This window comes from Nycticebus coucang, chromosome 5 (assembly GCF_027406575.1).
Source record: "Nycticebus coucang isolate mNycCou1 chromosome 5, mNycCou1.pri, whole genome shotgun sequence".
In the NCBI taxonomy this organism is placed as follows: domain Eukaryota; kingdom Metazoa; phylum Chordata; class Mammalia; order Primates; family Lorisidae; genus Nycticebus; species Nycticebus coucang.
This window is the reverse complement of record NC_069784.1, coordinates 104,982,489-104,998,830: the sequence shown is the minus strand read 5'-3', so window position 1 is coordinate 104,998,830 and position 16,342 is coordinate 104,982,489. Positions and strand designations below refer to the sequence as shown.

Sequence of the window (16,342 nt, the reverse complement as noted above, 5' to 3'; positions counted from 1 at the left end):
TCTATCATTGAAGTTTACTTCAGCTGTCTTAAGAGGCTTCCATTTGTCAACTGCTGCATAATGAAATGCCACTAAAGTTAGTGGCAAAAGACATTTAACTTTTCATAATGCTCACAGCTTCTGTGGGCTGTACGTTTGGAAAGGCATAGCAGGGGGTGGTCTTTCGCTGTTCCATGATATTTGTGTCCTGAGCTGAAAAGTTTCAAACTGAACAGCTGAAGATGATTTACAATCTTGGAGGCTAGAATCATTTGGAGACTTCCTCATGCACATTAGCCCTTGAGCTGGGTTAATGCCACTAGCTAATTGAAAATTCTACATTGCGCCTCAGGTCTTCAAGAACAAGTGTTCTAGATTTTAGTGAACAGAGAGAAAGCTATATACTCTCTTGTGACCTGCCATCAGAAGTCTCCATCGCTTCCTCTTTGCTCTACTTGTTGAAGCTTGAGGTCTCTCATCCAAGCATGAGTATGGACCCAACCTCTCAATCTCTCTTTCTGGTCACGTTTTCAGACCATCACAGTGACTATGTTATTTATGCTTTTTTTTTAATTTATAGTAAACTTTATTTTCATTAATATTACGTATTTCATTTAACATCATTTCAAAGTAGGTCTCTGCTCTAAGATAAGCAAAAGAACAGATATCCTAAATCTCCTAAGATATTTTATTCATTCTGTTCCCTGGAACAGAAGTTTTTTTAAGGGACTAGGGCATGAGGTTTCAGGGTACCCAATGTTGACACTTAAAATTTTACCCCTTGAAATTTTACTTATAGGTACTGAAAGAAGAGATAACATCAGTATGTAAGAATCAATCTGTATGAGTGTTTTGTTAAGCTTTGTGTTATACATTGGTCACCTGTGTAGGGTTATAACACTGAAGACTGATAATTTTCCCATCAAGTTCAGTGTCTTTTTTTTTTTTAAGTAGAATGTCAAAGATACAGAAATGCTGCACTTTTCTCTCTTGATACACTGAAAACAGTAACGTTTAGAGACTTTTTAAATTCTTCATGAGTCCAAGCTAGGACATGATCACTACTGATGAGGTCTGTTCAACATACTAATTCCAACTTTGGCAACCATCACCAACTGGCACCTGCAATTAAACCTGTAGGCATAAATTTTCCAGAGTGGTAGAATCTCATTCCCATAATGCCAGCCAAGGTCCCAGATGTAGCTAGGAAAACCCAAATGTTCCTGGGATCCTGAGACAGCTGATAAGCACCCAGGCCTGCTAAACCCCCGAAGAGGAGCCCAGCAGCCAGGGACGGTACACTACCAGCTTTTGCATAACCAGTGGTCCCACCAGAAGCAACCAGTGCTGCGTAGCCAAAGCCAAACCAGTGCAAAGGCACTAGCGGGCCAGTGTCCTTCTGCATTATTCATTTCTCGCTCTGTCCAGACAGGAGACTTAATCCAGGCCTGCACCTGAACGGCGTTCCCAAAGGTCTGCACAGGCCGCCAAGGGCGCACTAGTCACTGGAGATATTTATGCTTTTATTGCATCTTTCATGTGTTATCTACCGTATAATGCTATAATAGTCATAAAAACTATCTAGTATTCTTTCAGGGATTTATTTTTTTCCTGGCCATTCTGCCTGTAATTTAAACATCTCCTAACTGGTATCATGGCTTAGAGAGTATAGGCTTAACCATTGGTCTCTCTTTCCCTACAATATTGACATGTGATTTTATAAAGAGAAAAATATAGAGTTATAATAATCAAATGTATTTATTTAATATGGTTTGCATTTATGTGTATATGTTAAAATATCTTTTGAAAGATTTTTTAAAATATCCAGCCTCAAATTAGTGCCTTTATATTCTAAACAAGTCATTATGCCTTATACGTACACATCTGGTATATGTCTGTAGTTAATTTCCAAACTTGCTGTCTTGACATTTGCCCAATGTCAGACCCTTAATTTAAAACCTGGATATAGACATAGAGATATCCATTTAAAAATATACTGCGTGACTTTGGTGACTTTGGAGCAGGAAATGGTACCCTTCAGTGTGGAGATCTCTTAGTCATCAACTTACGTTAGTGTGTCATTTTACATTTTCTTTTCTTCATAATACTTAAAATAGTTAACTTTCTTTCTCAATTCTGTATTTATTTTACATCCACCAATTTATAGTCTCCAGTGTCTGTGAAAATATTAGCATATTTTACTTACCTTTTTTTCCCCTAGCAAGCTTTCAGTTGACTGGCTGAAATTGGAAAAGGATGGTAAATTTAAAGTCGAGAAAAAAAGAATATATGAATAGTGTGGGTTGATAGCCATTTTGTGACCTTATTTGTAAGAGATGTGACATTCACCAAAGTAGATAGGGAGCTTCCTTGTCCCTGAGAGAAGATGCTGAGAGAGAAGAGCCCCGCCCCTTAGCTGTGTAACTACCTGACTGATAGTCCAGAAGCCCTGCCTCTTAGCTGTGTAACTGCCTGAGAGCCCAGAAGCCTTATTTTACTCTTCTTGAGACTTTCCCTTCCTGTGCACAGATCTGCTTTCTGGTATTTTATATTTTTGATGATATGACTTATTTTGATATTGTGAAATGTCAAATGCCCCCTTATGGTGTGAAAGTGGGTGTGTTCGAAGGGAATGAAAATAAAAGGTCTTTTACTGGCTGAGCTGTCTCACTAGTATAAAATGTCCTTTGAAAGGTAACTCTTTACATGGTTAAATATCTTAAAAATACCCCTAACTTGTTATTTTATCAGACGGGTCTGTAATTATTCTTGTCTACCTTCCATTTCCATTCAATTATAAAACTTAGGTGTGGTGATTTCATGTTTGATTACACTTTGACTACTGGGGACAGGCATTTTGGCCCCTGAAGAAATGCTAATTGAAATAGATGATTACAATAATTATTCAGAAGTTCTTATAACTCTGGTGACCCCAATCATGGCTCTATTTTTATGGTATTGCCTTTGTTCATCATTTTGCCTGAAATAGTCTCTAATTGCCCACAATAGCCTCTTTTTCTTGTTCATAGAATAAAGTGGAAAGGCACAGAATCTGTCCTCTTGTCCCTTGTTCAAATCCACTGGACTCTTCTAAGTAGATGCCATCAGGTACTGCTAACCTAAAGTCAGTAATTGCCATTGCTGAACTCATTTCTCAGTAAAAGTTCTCTATCTCTTCATTTAATCCAAGACATTTAACCCAGTAGAGCACATGACTGTTTTATTGTTTTGTTTAATTTTCTAATTGAGGAAATGTTTTGTATTTGCTAACTTAGACATTTGTTCTTTGGCATTGATATATATTGGGAACCTTTATATTATGAATCTGAGTTGGACCTCTATAAGCAGTGACACCTTTTCTCTGCTAGGAAGATTTTTAAAGTCTCTGAAGGTTTCTGAATTTCTAACTGGAAAAGAGCCTGAAAATTATGACTGCTCTGGAGTTAGTAGAGCACAAGTCAGTCCTATTACTAAGAGGAGTTACTACATCACCAAAAATTCTTTTTGATTTTTTTTTTTTTTAATTTGGAGAAGGTCTCACTTTGTCATTCTTGGTAGAGTGCTGTGGCATCATAGCTCATAGCAACCTCAAATTCTTGCCTCAGCCTCCCGAGCACCTGAAACTACAGGAGCCCGCCACAACACCTGGCTATTTTTAGAAACAAGGTTTCCCTCCGGCTCAGGCTGGTCTTGAACCTGTGAGCTCAGGCAGTCCACCTGCCTCAGCCTCGCAGAGTGCTAGGATTACATGCGTGAGCCACCGCGCCCGGCCACTCTTTTCAGTTTTTAAGAAGTAAATATGTCTGCACAGAGGAGAAATGCCTAAGCCAAAAATAGCCGCTCTGTACCCTCCACTCTGTACACTCCTTCGTCCAGAGGAGGAAGCAAGTGGTGTCTCCTGATTCCATTGCAGGTCTGAGTCATTAAATTGAAAAAAACGGCCATCTGTTGCTGACTTCATATACACAAATCCCCCATTCATTATTCTGAATTGTCTTGGAATGATCACAAAGTATGCATATATAAGGAACATATGCTTATTATGCCTTATATTTCAACAAGTAAACACAATGGATTGTTTAGATCCAGGGATGTCCATCCCGCGGCCTGCGGACTGCATGCTGATTTTGTGAGGACTTTTTTGTGCTGATCTGTGGTGTCAAATTATCACAGACTAGTTTTTTCTTTATTTATTTTGTTTGCTAATCAGCTCTCATTAGTATTTGCGTATTTAATGTGTGGCCCAAGACAATTCTTATTCCAGTGTGTGGTGGGGTTGGGGGGAAGGTTGGACACCTGGTTTAGACCCAGGGAGCAAGTTGGCAAACAGATTACTTGGTTACAATTAAGTACTGGGAAATTCTCCTAATTGCAAAGTTTAAAATGTCCTCAAAATTTAGAATTTAGGCTGATGAAAATTTTGAATGTGTGTAGATGTGGCAGACTCAAGATATTTTTAACAATACTTTTTTCTTGATTGTGTCATGTACATGTTCATATGTGTGTGTAATACACATATACACAAAGATTATAATCTCACTGTAGAGATTTTGCAGTGGAATTTTTTTAATTGATATGTCCTTGTTTACTAGATTCAGCCATTGCATCTTAAGATGTATTAACAGAATATGAAAGTGAGTGGTGTTACTGTACCCACATCCTTTTGCCAACAATCTGTGATGGAATAGTAGCTGGTGTTGTGTAATGTCAGTGAAATAAACGTGTTGCTGGAGCATATTATACATTGCCAAGCTCCGTTCCTCTCCTTTCTCCCACTTTTTTTTTTTTTTCTTGGGAGACAACCTCTAACTCTTGGGCTTAAGCGATTCTCTTGCCTCAGCCTCCCAAGTAGCTGGGACTACAGGTGCCCACCACAATGCCCGGCTATTTTTTGTTGCAGTTGTTGTTTAGCAGGCCTGGGCTGGATTCAAACCTGCCAGCCTCAGTGTATGTGGCTGGCGCCCTACCCACTGAGCTATGAGCACCACCTCTCCCACCATTTTTTTTTATTTTAATTCTCCTGCCTCATAAAGGTGGCTGATGAGATGGAGAAGGGCTTACCTGTTTATGTCCCTAGACTTGAGGGTACTAAACAAAGAATTGAAGGCTTTCTGAGTTTTACTGCATTGACTTGTTATTCTTGGGATCAACTGGATGTTCTTTCCTTGAAATGCTGTGAAGGGGTTGAACTCTGACAAAGCTAAAATGAGGTATTAAACAACCGTAAGAGAAATAATAGCTTCTGACTCATTCAAGGGCATCCATAATTTTCATCACAACCTATTGTTTGCTACCATGTGGAGTATGGTACTAAGAGGGCTTTGTGAAGTTGTTAAACCATTGCAGTAATTCATGACGTTAAACCAATTCATTGCATAGATAATAAATGAGGGAGAGAGTATACAAATTTGCAGCTATATACCTTACAATTTGATTATATGGGCTGAAAAGCAAATGAACTTCACTTTTTAAAATCCTTTCACCCTTTCATCTATCCTAGCTATGAACCTAACCTTGTCTTCATTTTCTGCTGACAGGCGGAAAACTGTGCTTCTGTTGTGCCTTTTTATTTCAAGCAGGTAATAGAGTTATTGCAGCAGTGTTTTCAAATCAAGGTGAATAAAATGCCATGGTAATGCAAGGATGTAAAATTCCATATGCAAAATTTGCAGTTTCATTGCTGAAATAATTCTTATTTCAGCATTTTAGGTAGCAGGAAAGAATCATGTCATAGAGATTAAATACTGCAATTCCACAGATCTTGCAGTTTAAAAAGTGAATTCTTATCATACAGAGTCTTGAGTGACAAAATAGTTGTTTACTATGAAAGGTTGTATACTTAGCATTTTCCCTTATCATTAATTAGATTTTTGTTCAAATACATATATGCATGTGTATATATATTCTGGTGCTGGTATCATTATATATTTTACATCATTCCTGACTGATATTATATATTTAAATTTCTTTTAAAATATATAAATGAGAATGTTTCCTCACATGGAAAACATTTTCTTAAAATGTTTTAATTGATTTGACTAAAACATGAAGAATTATTGCTAGGTCTGTAGTTATGTCTTCTTTTTACAAGCTGGATAAATCACTTGATGCCACTTGGTCACTAAGCAATTGCTTAGAAAGCTTTCTTTTGTTCCAGTCAACTAACTCTTTTAATTAAATAGTAACAATTTGTATGTGCTGTATGTATCAATGTCAGAGCAATTGGCTGACTACATGGTTCAAAGTAAAAGGTGATAAATCTTAGTTTTTAGGACTTAATTATAGCATCTAAAACTAAGTAAAATACATATCAAAGTTGTATGGTCATCCTCAAATGTTGTCAAACACTAAAGTTATAATATACATTTTCTTATAGAGAATGGATAGAATTTATGGAGACACTTTTTTCTTAACAGTGGCATGAGTAACTTTTCTGCAAGGCATTGTTGAACCAGTCATTCTTCCTGTAACAGAAGCGTTAAACTTTGTCACGGACTGTGAGAAATGCTGGAAATGTAATAATGAGAACATTTTGTAGACATACTACAAATTTTATTGGCCAATAGAGATAAAAGAAAAAATAAAACTCACTCATACTCCCACTTTCCTCCAGTCAGTGCTATTCCCTCTTTGGCATATTTTATTTCGGTGTTGGTGGTTGCCAATGTTTTTGCCCTAGAGATACACTTTTTACTTTTTAAAGTGAAAACTAATAAACTTCGTAACTCGCATTCTTAAGGCTTGTGTGGAAGTCTATTGAATAGATGTACTGTGATCTGCGTCACTGTTGTCCATTTGCTGAATATTTTGACTTTTTGTTCTTTTAAACAGAGATTTATATAAATCTTTATAATAAATTACCAGAAGGGAGATTACTTTGATTTATGAGCATATCTGTATTTCTTGTTATATACTGTTTCCCAAAAACATTATTACCAGATCACTTGGTTAGTGAATATGAGGAAGCTATATGCTCAAATGCCCATTTACCTGTGTCTTCTTAGCTATAATCAATTCTGTCTGAACTAGTAATCACTTCTGCAGGGGTTGGGTTCTCTTCTTCAAAATTCTACTCCATTGTTCCTTTGAGAAATGAAAACATAAGTGATGTAACTTTACTAAGCACAAGTCATAAATTATTATTTTCAACATTGTTGACATTATCTTCCACATTTTTGTAGCGTTTCTCTAGAGGAGCCTATAAGACTTTCCAACTGGAGAATTATTTTTTTCTTCAGCTCTACCCAAGTTCTAATTGACAAATATTGTGTATGTTTAAGTTGCACAATGTGACGTTTTAATATATATTATATATTATATATACACACACATTGGAATTAGTAAAGCAGACTAATTAATATATTTATTGCCTTATATACTTTTTTTTTGGTTGGAGAACATTTAATATCTACGCGCTAAGAAAATTTTAAGTATAAATGCGTTATTGTTAACTATAGTAACCATAGTGCAGAACTTACTCATCTCGTCTAATTGAAATTTGGTACTTTTTATTTATCATTTCTTCATTTCCCATAACTACTTCCCAAGCCCCGCCTAATCACTATTCCACTGTCTGCTTCTGTGAGTGCATCTTATTTTGATTCTACATAAAAGTGAGATCATGCCGTCTTTTGCTGCCTGAGTTTGAACTACCATTTTCCATGGGGAGCCACTGGAAGGGAATGAAGAAACTGTGTAGCTGGAAATAATTAATAGTGATTGAAAAATACACAGTATAAACAGACATGGATAATTTTCCATTAAATGAGCATTTTGTTATATGTATAATTGGAATTTTTTCACTTTAAAGTTTTCTACCAACTCAGCACTGTATAATTATGTGTTCATATTTCGTAGTTCTCAGAAATTATTTGTGTGTGAAACATTTTGAATATAAACTGTATTCTTTCCATAGTTCATCACAACTATATGCTAACAACCATCTAATTTCCAAACAGATACATGATGATAACTATTATTATTATTATTATTATTATTATTATTTGAGACAGAGTCGCACTCTGTCTAGTGGCAACCTCAGTCTCTTGGGCTCAGGAGATCTTCTTGCTTCCCAAGTAGCTGGGACTACAGGTACCTGCCTCGATGCCCAGCTAGTTTTTGTATTTTTAGTGGAGAAGGGGTCTCGCTCTTATTCAGGCCAGACTCAAACTCCTAAGCTCAATCTGTCTTGGCCTCCCAGAGTGCTGGCATTACAGGCGTGAGCCACCGTGCCTGTAATCCACTAACAGGATTGTGCCTGGCCAATAACAGCTCTTGATTGATAAATAGTTGGGACAGGGCCCTCATGTTGGACAATGTCCAAACTTTGTGATATGTTAGCATGAACTTTATTTGACCAATATCAGCTCACAAGTGACCTGAGTGGTATGATTTGAAAAAGGTATCTCTGGATTTAAAAATAGATTTTAATATTATAATTTAAAAATATTTAACTTAATTATAGTAATACACAAATGTATAATAAAATTATAATTTATGTGAAAGATTGTTTTAGAATTTGCTGACTCCATTGACATGAGCAAAAATCATGAGCTATTTGGCTGCCTAAGGAACGTGTTTGGACTGAAAATCTGAAGTCTCAGAAAAATCACAGTGTGAACATCATGAGAACATTACGCTTCTCAGAAATGTATCTGGTTATAGTTTACAAACTGGGAATGCAGGCGAAAACCTGTTAAATCTAAAAATTTTCAAATGTGCCCTTCATGTTTTACTAAGAAAAATGAAACAAATAATCGTATCACAAATATGATACTAAATATCCGAGTAAAATACTTCTAATTATTTATAATGTGCTTTCCATTTCTTATAGGAGCAAAGGTCATCTTTCTGTACATCACTGATATTGTTTAAAGTTTCCTGAAACACTCAAGTACCATTATATTATGTTATCCTGTTGAGGCATAATTTAAAATCATTTAGAAACTATTACAGAGTAGCTGAATAAATAAGTGGAATCTAACACACCAGTGTCCTGTGACCTCCCTCAGCCTCTCTCGTGTCCATCTCCCTTTACTTGAGCATCCAGCAGGTGGTAGGGAACAAAATTAGTAAATTTTTATTCAACAAGAACCAGAACTGGATCACAATTCTGTGTGGGGAACAATAAAGAAATGGAATAAAATTGACTTTGAAGGGATCTTTTCATTTAAGGAAAGTAATGGTATCTCCACGGCAAGCATTCTTCCGTTGAATTTGGTAGGTATTTGTATGGTAAGGGAGCATCAACTCCTGTAGCCACTTTATGTAATAATTTTCATCATTGTTACTTCCTTTTATAGCAAATAAAAAAATAGATAAATTATTGACACTTCTATAATTTCTACAGCTCTGAGCCTACCTCAAAAACCTTTTTAAAGTTTTTTCTGTTCATAAGCTTCCTACCAACTTGAGAAAAAGTGAAGCTGAGATATCCCCTAGCAAGAAGAATGAGAATCCTAGTCCATGATTTTAGTAGGCCAAAAAATGTGCACCAAATACATCATGTTCTAATCCCTGGGACCTGTGAATGTTACCTTATATAGAAAAGTGATGTTTGCAAGGGTGAATAAGTTGAAGTTACTGAAATGGCGAGAGTATCCTGGATTATCTATGTGGGCCCCAAATACAATCATCTGTGTCCATGGAAGTGGATGGCAGGGGGTCATTTGTCTCCAGACAGGAGAGGAGAAAGCAATGTGAGCAGTGAGGCAGGAGTTGGAGGGGTATGTCCACAAGACAAGGAATACCACAACAGCTGCTAGAAGAATACCACAACCCATATGGAGCGGATTTTTGTCTTAGATCCTTTAAAGGCAACATAGTCTTCTGACACCTTGATTTTAACTAAGTAATAATGATTTCAGATTTCTGCCTTGTAGAACTGTGAGAGAATTTCTGTTGTGTTAAGCCACCCAAGTTTATGGTAATTTGTTACAGCAGATGTAGGAAACTAATGGCATATCGTTGCCTGCTTCTATAGTGGAAGGGTTAATCTTAGGATATTTTATGTCAAGGACTTATCAACAAATAAATAAGCAATTAGGAAGGAGATGGGATCAAAAAGTTTTTAGTTTGTCTGTTTGAAATGATGAATGTAGCAATGCTATTTGCCTTGACATTTATTTTGCTATTGCCTTTTCCTAGATATATGGCTTCTATTTTTGATTTTGTATTTTATTAATTAATTGAATTTTAATAAATTACACGTGTTTGCAAAATAATACTGTAAGAGGAATAACTGGGTGAGAGTATACTTTCATAAAGGTTTACTTCAAGGCACTTAAAAATTATTTGAAATATAAAAACAAATATAGCAATTTGAATATATAATTGGAGTTTTATAATAGGCTCAGTTCTGGAGTAATGAATGTAAGTCTTAGTTGAAAGTTAATTGATAACATGGACAAAGTTTATCTTACATTTTAGGGATTGCATGCTTCAGTTAATACCTATTGTACAACTGGGATTTATTCACACCACACCTCTAGTCTGGTAGTGTATTAAGTTATGATGAATATTAATATTGCTGCAAAACAATTACTTGTTCCTTTGTGAACTGATTAAAATTCATGCATAATTTATTGAAATGAATAGAGATTTTATAAATAAACCTCCTGTTCTCAGGGGCCTAAAAACATAATGCATATGCTAATTTAAGGCTACTTTTTACCTCCAATGTAAAAAATTTAATATGTAGTGGTATATTAGTTTCATTAATGCATGGTTTCACTTCTTATGATCATGTTGTTAATCAATGTATATGCTTTTAATCATCTCTCAACATTGCCACATTTCCAAATTTGAGCTATGGTTTTGTGATTACTGGACCCCGTGCCCTTGCCTAACCAAAGCAAGTGAGACATAAAACTGATCAGAGTGAATTGCTGCCCCTCTTCAGGCCAAGAGCCTGATTACATCAAAGTCATTTGTTTACATACACAAAACACTGCCATTGAATATTAATTTCCAGTTTTAAAATGTATGTACTTTAGGGCAAAAACAAAGCAAAACATACAGGGCTCACATATAGGGTTTATTGATGTATTTAGAACTGTGGAGTCGTCATAAATTCTTGAAGTAATGTCTAATTTACAAATGAAGAAATTGTAGTGCAAAGAAGTTAGGTCATATTTAAATTTGTCCATGTTTAAATTTACTACGTATACGTTTCTGAAACTAGTCTTCTTGATACCACATTTTATTTTCCTTTGTGTCACTTCCTTAAAGATAGAAGTAATTGAAGAACTATTCTGCTTTACTCTTGCATTTCCTTCTAATATTATGGTGTAGCTTTTTTCTCACTTCCTTTCCCATTGTGTGATCTCTCTTAAATTTTTTGTCCACAGCAATGGTGTGTACAGTTTGGAAAGGTGAGACTTAACATTCAGTCTGCACACATGCAGTGAGGTTTCATGATTCCTGTAAATTCATAGATCAACCAAGGTTTGTTACTTGTAATTCGTTTAGCATGTTGTCCCTGCTCCTTATTATATTACGTATTAGATCCCATCAGGTCATTTTTGAGCTGTAAAATGAGGAGGGTATTGCTGCTCTGGGATAGAACCCCAGTGTCCTGTGAATTTACCATCTTTTTCCTACTTAAATTAGTTAGTATCTGAGCCATCTGGAGTGAAAACAAACATTTCATATGTGAGGCAATTCAGTTTATTCACAAAATACAGATTGCTTCTGAAAGTATGTGCAGTGTTTAGATAGTGTGGGAAGACATTTGCATTTTTCTATTATGTTTAGTCCTCTACTCAGTTTCATTTTACTTTAAGGTTTAGAGGCTGTATCAGTTTTCTTGTTCTCTTAACTGCTAGAACTTTTGTAAACACTGAATATGAAAGTTGTTAGACTAGTCAGGGAAGTTTCTTGGGATGAAACGTGCACCTCAATCTTATGTTAGCTGATAAATGGAAATTGTAAACTATTTGGTTTTATTTAAACTTTTCCTTTTGAGAATATATTCTCCCTTGCATCTGGTTGTGAAATTAGAAACAGTTCACCTTCTACACGATTTTGACTACATATTGTGGAAACAACTTGCAAACCATTAGGAGTGGATATTGTGGTTAAAATTTATCAATAAGGTATTAAGAAATACATTTATATAGATACAGAAATAATTCAAAATGAATATAGGTTGTATGGCATATGCCATTTTTTGTGATCCTAGTTTTATTTTCATTTTACACATGAGCACAGTGAATCACACAGTCATATGATTCCGCTGATAATTAGTTTAAAAGCTGTTGCCAGATTGAGCCGAGATTATTTGAAGGAGTAACTTCAATTCTTCAAGTGATTTTGAATAGGGGAAAAAATCTGTTCTTCTTTATCACAGGATTCTGTTGTTTCCTATATAACTCTCAGTTTAAAGTAATGAATGTGCTGGTATATTGTTACTGTGTCTCCCTCACAAAGTTATACGGATATCCAGCATGGAGAATACCCTAGCAATTCATTAGCTACTCAGTGAATATGTTACGAATTTTGAAAAATATTCTTGACAATAACATTAGTTCAAATAGAGCTCCAGACAAGACAATCCTATCTTGCATTCTAGTCTTATATTATGGACATTTGTAATTGAGTGGCTTTTCAGTTAGGAACTTTACTAGTAGACAGTCAGTGTTAAAAAGAAAATCTTGCACTGCTGCTGAAAATTCTTGTGTCCTTAACCTTGTGTAAAAAGGTTAAACTTACTTACAGGCTTCTTTTCATTGTACCCTTTTCTATACAATGTGTTGCCATTAAGATAGAAAATTCAGTTTGAAAGATGTCGGTTGTATGTTCTTAACTTCCTTTCATCTGCTTCTTCTCTAATACTCCCACCTGGAATGGGTTGGGGAAGAGCATATTATGTGGTTGCATTTAGTAGTTTTCCTCTATGCAATTTTCTCTGACTTTTAAAAAATATTTAAATCAATTTTTGAGCAACCATGACTTACTAACACTTTCCTTTAAAGTCTTTTAACTTTCTTGAGAATGTGATTAGTGTCCAAAAATTCTAAGAAAATCCCACCCAATCACAAGTTAGTAAGGAGATCTTCATGACTTAGTATTCCTTGCGGACAGACCACACGGATAAAATTAGAGCTGTGGAGTGTCCGATATCTCATTTCAGTTGCATTTTGTTAAGGAACAAAGAGCGCTATAATACCTTGTATCATTTGTCATTTCTATAACTTTAAACATTGAAATGTTTCCTGAAGTTTCTTTCAAGCAAAAATATCTTAAGCTATCCAAAATTAAATTGCAACGCACCTTTGACATTTGAGTTTAGCATTTGATGCATTGCCGTATCACACATTAGTCCCGAAGGTCAGTGACGTGTAGTGATTTGTGATTTTGCCTAGGTGTAAATTTCAGTTTGTCCCACAGAGGTGGATGCGTGGAAACAAGTCAACATCCAGCGTGAGCTTCTGAATTCAACCTTGCTGTGCCTTCTTTCTTATCTCTAGGAACGCTGAAGGCATGCACAGCAAAGCAAAAACAAAAAGTACCACTGTGGCCATATTTCATTTCATGAATGAATGAGATACAATGTCAAGGGTCAACTTTTCTCTGTTCCTAGCTATCTATCTCTCAATATTTTCTCTTTATGTTCTTTGTTTACTCTGACTTTAAAAGTTTATTGCTGCAGAGAGACATGTTTTTAATAAAAGAAAAATTGTGGTAAAATGGATGCATACAATCTGGAAAATTATTTTCTCTTTACAAATACATTTGCTAGACCATTCATCTTCCTGGTTTTCTTCGAAATATTTATCATATAATCCTAAATAAATGATCTAATAATCATTTAAGCTTTGTGAGGCATTAATATTTCTATTAATTATAATACATATAAGACAAAGAATATAAATAAAACGTGTGTACCCCCTCTTTTTCTGAAACTAAAAATTTAATTTTTTTAATTAAAAAAAATTAAAGAGGCCTTCATTGGCCATCCCAATATAATGGAATTCCTGTTCCTAGACTATCATGAAATTCCGACAAAACACCTTTGCTAGCTGACACGTTCATATTTGTTTGTTGTAAATGCCCCTTTCTAAGGTAAGTTAGTAAAAAGTTTAAAAGCCATTTTGAAAACTAAAACATCATTACTTTGCTTTGGAACAGTGTTAAATCAACTTATTTTAATGACATTGATAGCTCATATTAATAATCTTGCAAAATGGGAAAATAAATGCTACAAAGTATTTCCAACTCTGGTGTCCAAGGAGAAAATTGTTCATTAGCGTTTAAACTTTGCGAGGCATTAATGAGTCTCTGTGCTATGATATTTTAGATTGTTCATTAATTAGAGTGTACACTCCTCTCTCCTAGAACCACCAAGACCCATTGCCCCTCCACAGCTGCTTGGTGTTGGGCCGACATATTTGCTAATTCAGCTGAACGCCAACTCCATCATTGGGGATGGTCCCATCATCCTGAAGGAAGTGGAATACCGGATGACATCGGGATCCTGGACAGAGACACATGCCGTCAATGCTCCAACCTATAAATTGTGGCATTTAGATCCGGACACTGAATATGAGATCCGCGTCCTACTTACCAGACCTGGAGAAGGTGGAACAGGGCTCCCAGGACCTCCACTAATCACCAGAACCAAATGTGCAGGTAAGACTGAGTAGCAGGGCATTCTACTCTGCAACAGAACCTAGCATCAATGTGCACTGTCCATGCAATATTAAAAGTTAGTTATTTGGTGCACAATGTAGTCACACTATTCTGAGAGTTCTAAGAATTAGGTAAATCATCACCTTGGTTATGTCGATTTTGATTTGAAAGCAGCGTGAATGCTTTTCCATTGTTGATCCAATATCATTACAAATCTCCATTCTTGTTTTGCATGGTAGTTTTGGTGAGCCTGCTGGATACTTGGTCTAAAAATCTCTGATAGATGTTGATGAAAGTATTATTGGTAAAAAAAAGACCTTTTCAGTTTTGCAAATACTAAATACCTTTTTTACCATGTAGAAATTATATTTTTCAATAATTTTGTTATAGTCGGTGCAGAGGCCATATCATATAAAATTGATAGGAAACATTACTCAGTACAAGGCCTAGAGAGGTAAGTATTCTATTCAGAAAATCCCATAACCGTGGTGGATTAGTTCAGCAGCTTGACATCGAGCTGTAGAATTGTTAGAGATTTTCCTTTCATGTTTAAGCCCTGTTATTGTCTTCCCCGTGACTAAAGCAGAATGGTGAAAATAATAGCTGTGGAGAAAACACAAAAAACTAAAAAGTGAAATAAAAAATAAATAACATCCTGGCTTCTTACTGCACTATATTCTTATAATAGAAGGAATTGTTAGCTATTTACTAAAAGCAACTAAAAAGTTTAATTATCTCAGTTATTTCAGTGAAGTTTTAGTGTAGTATTTATTATTAAAACTAGTTTAATGAAATATTTTATACTCAATATTATGCTGAAATACCTGATAATTGAAAACCAAAACTATGGAATATGAACATGTAAGTGCTTATAAAATGTCCTTTTTTTCTTGAGTATCTGTTTATCATTTGCATTATTGCTGGGTTTTCCCACCAAAAGTACTGATGTACACTCAAAGCAAAACCCATTTAAGTACTTAATTATACTGTAATACTTAAGTATTTTTAAATTCAACTCAATTCTTATGTTAATAGCTCCTATTGAAAATTCACTAATAGGAAGTTGAATTGCTTATAATCATTAGTTTGAGACTTAGATGATATAGTTCAATAATTTGCTGATTTTTCTGATACATGAAATTACCTTTTTTCTGCATTTAATCTTTATAACATATATATGTAAATATGTAAATAATACTAACCAGTGATAGTTTGCTATTCTAGTGGTCTTTCTGTTGATTTCCTCTGCCCAAATTCCTTTCTGTGAAATATCTCATCTGCTTTATTTTTTTATTTCAATCAAAAAAGTTTTTTTTTGGAAAAATTAGCAATACCACACACACGGTGTATTACTGTTGTGCCATGATTTTTATTTAACTCTGGAATTATTTGGGATTAGTTATTGGTGTGAGAGCCATGGCAATCACAAGTAAATGGGATTATGTTTTAAAGCTTGTTATACTGTATTAACTAAGTAGAAAACATGTTAATGAACATTGATTTATCCCTATTGATTTCTGTTCTGAGTACAATTTGAATCGTAATAAGTAAAAATACGACTATAAAGTGCTTTGAAGTATTTTATTCAGGGTATAACTTGGTCTTTTCAAGAGGAGACAGAGTTAAAGATAACTAAACTGCTTTCTAACTTAGAAATGCCTTGACATTTTGGACTTATGTTAGTCTTTTTATCTGATTCTTATTTTGAGAAATAATTTGTATGCTCTTTGTG

At 35.1% G+C, this 16,342-nt stretch overlaps 2 protein-coding genes across 6 annotated transcripts in view; one reads left to right on the top strand and one right to left on the bottom strand.

Moving 5' to 3' along the window:
* Positions 1-16,342, top strand: part of PTPRK (protein tyrosine phosphatase receptor type K) — a 556,126-nt gene that overhangs the window by 330,124 nt on the left and 209,660 nt on the right. For all 5 annotated transcript variants that reach the window (XM_053590941.1, XM_053590944.1, XM_053590942.1 and 2 more), the window contains exon 7: positions 14,317-14,610. In XM_053590941.1, coding sequence (XP_053446916.1) covers positions 14,317-14,610 — 294 coding nt within the window. The remainder of the gene's footprint in view (positions 1-14,316; positions 14,611-16,342) is intronic.
* Positions 1,088-1,384, bottom strand: LOC128585741 (transmembrane protein 14C-like). Its single transcript, XM_053590946.1, has one exon. The coding sequence runs from the start codon at positions 1,382-1,384 to the stop codon at positions 1,088-1,090; it is 297 nt and encodes a 98-aa protein (XP_053446921.1).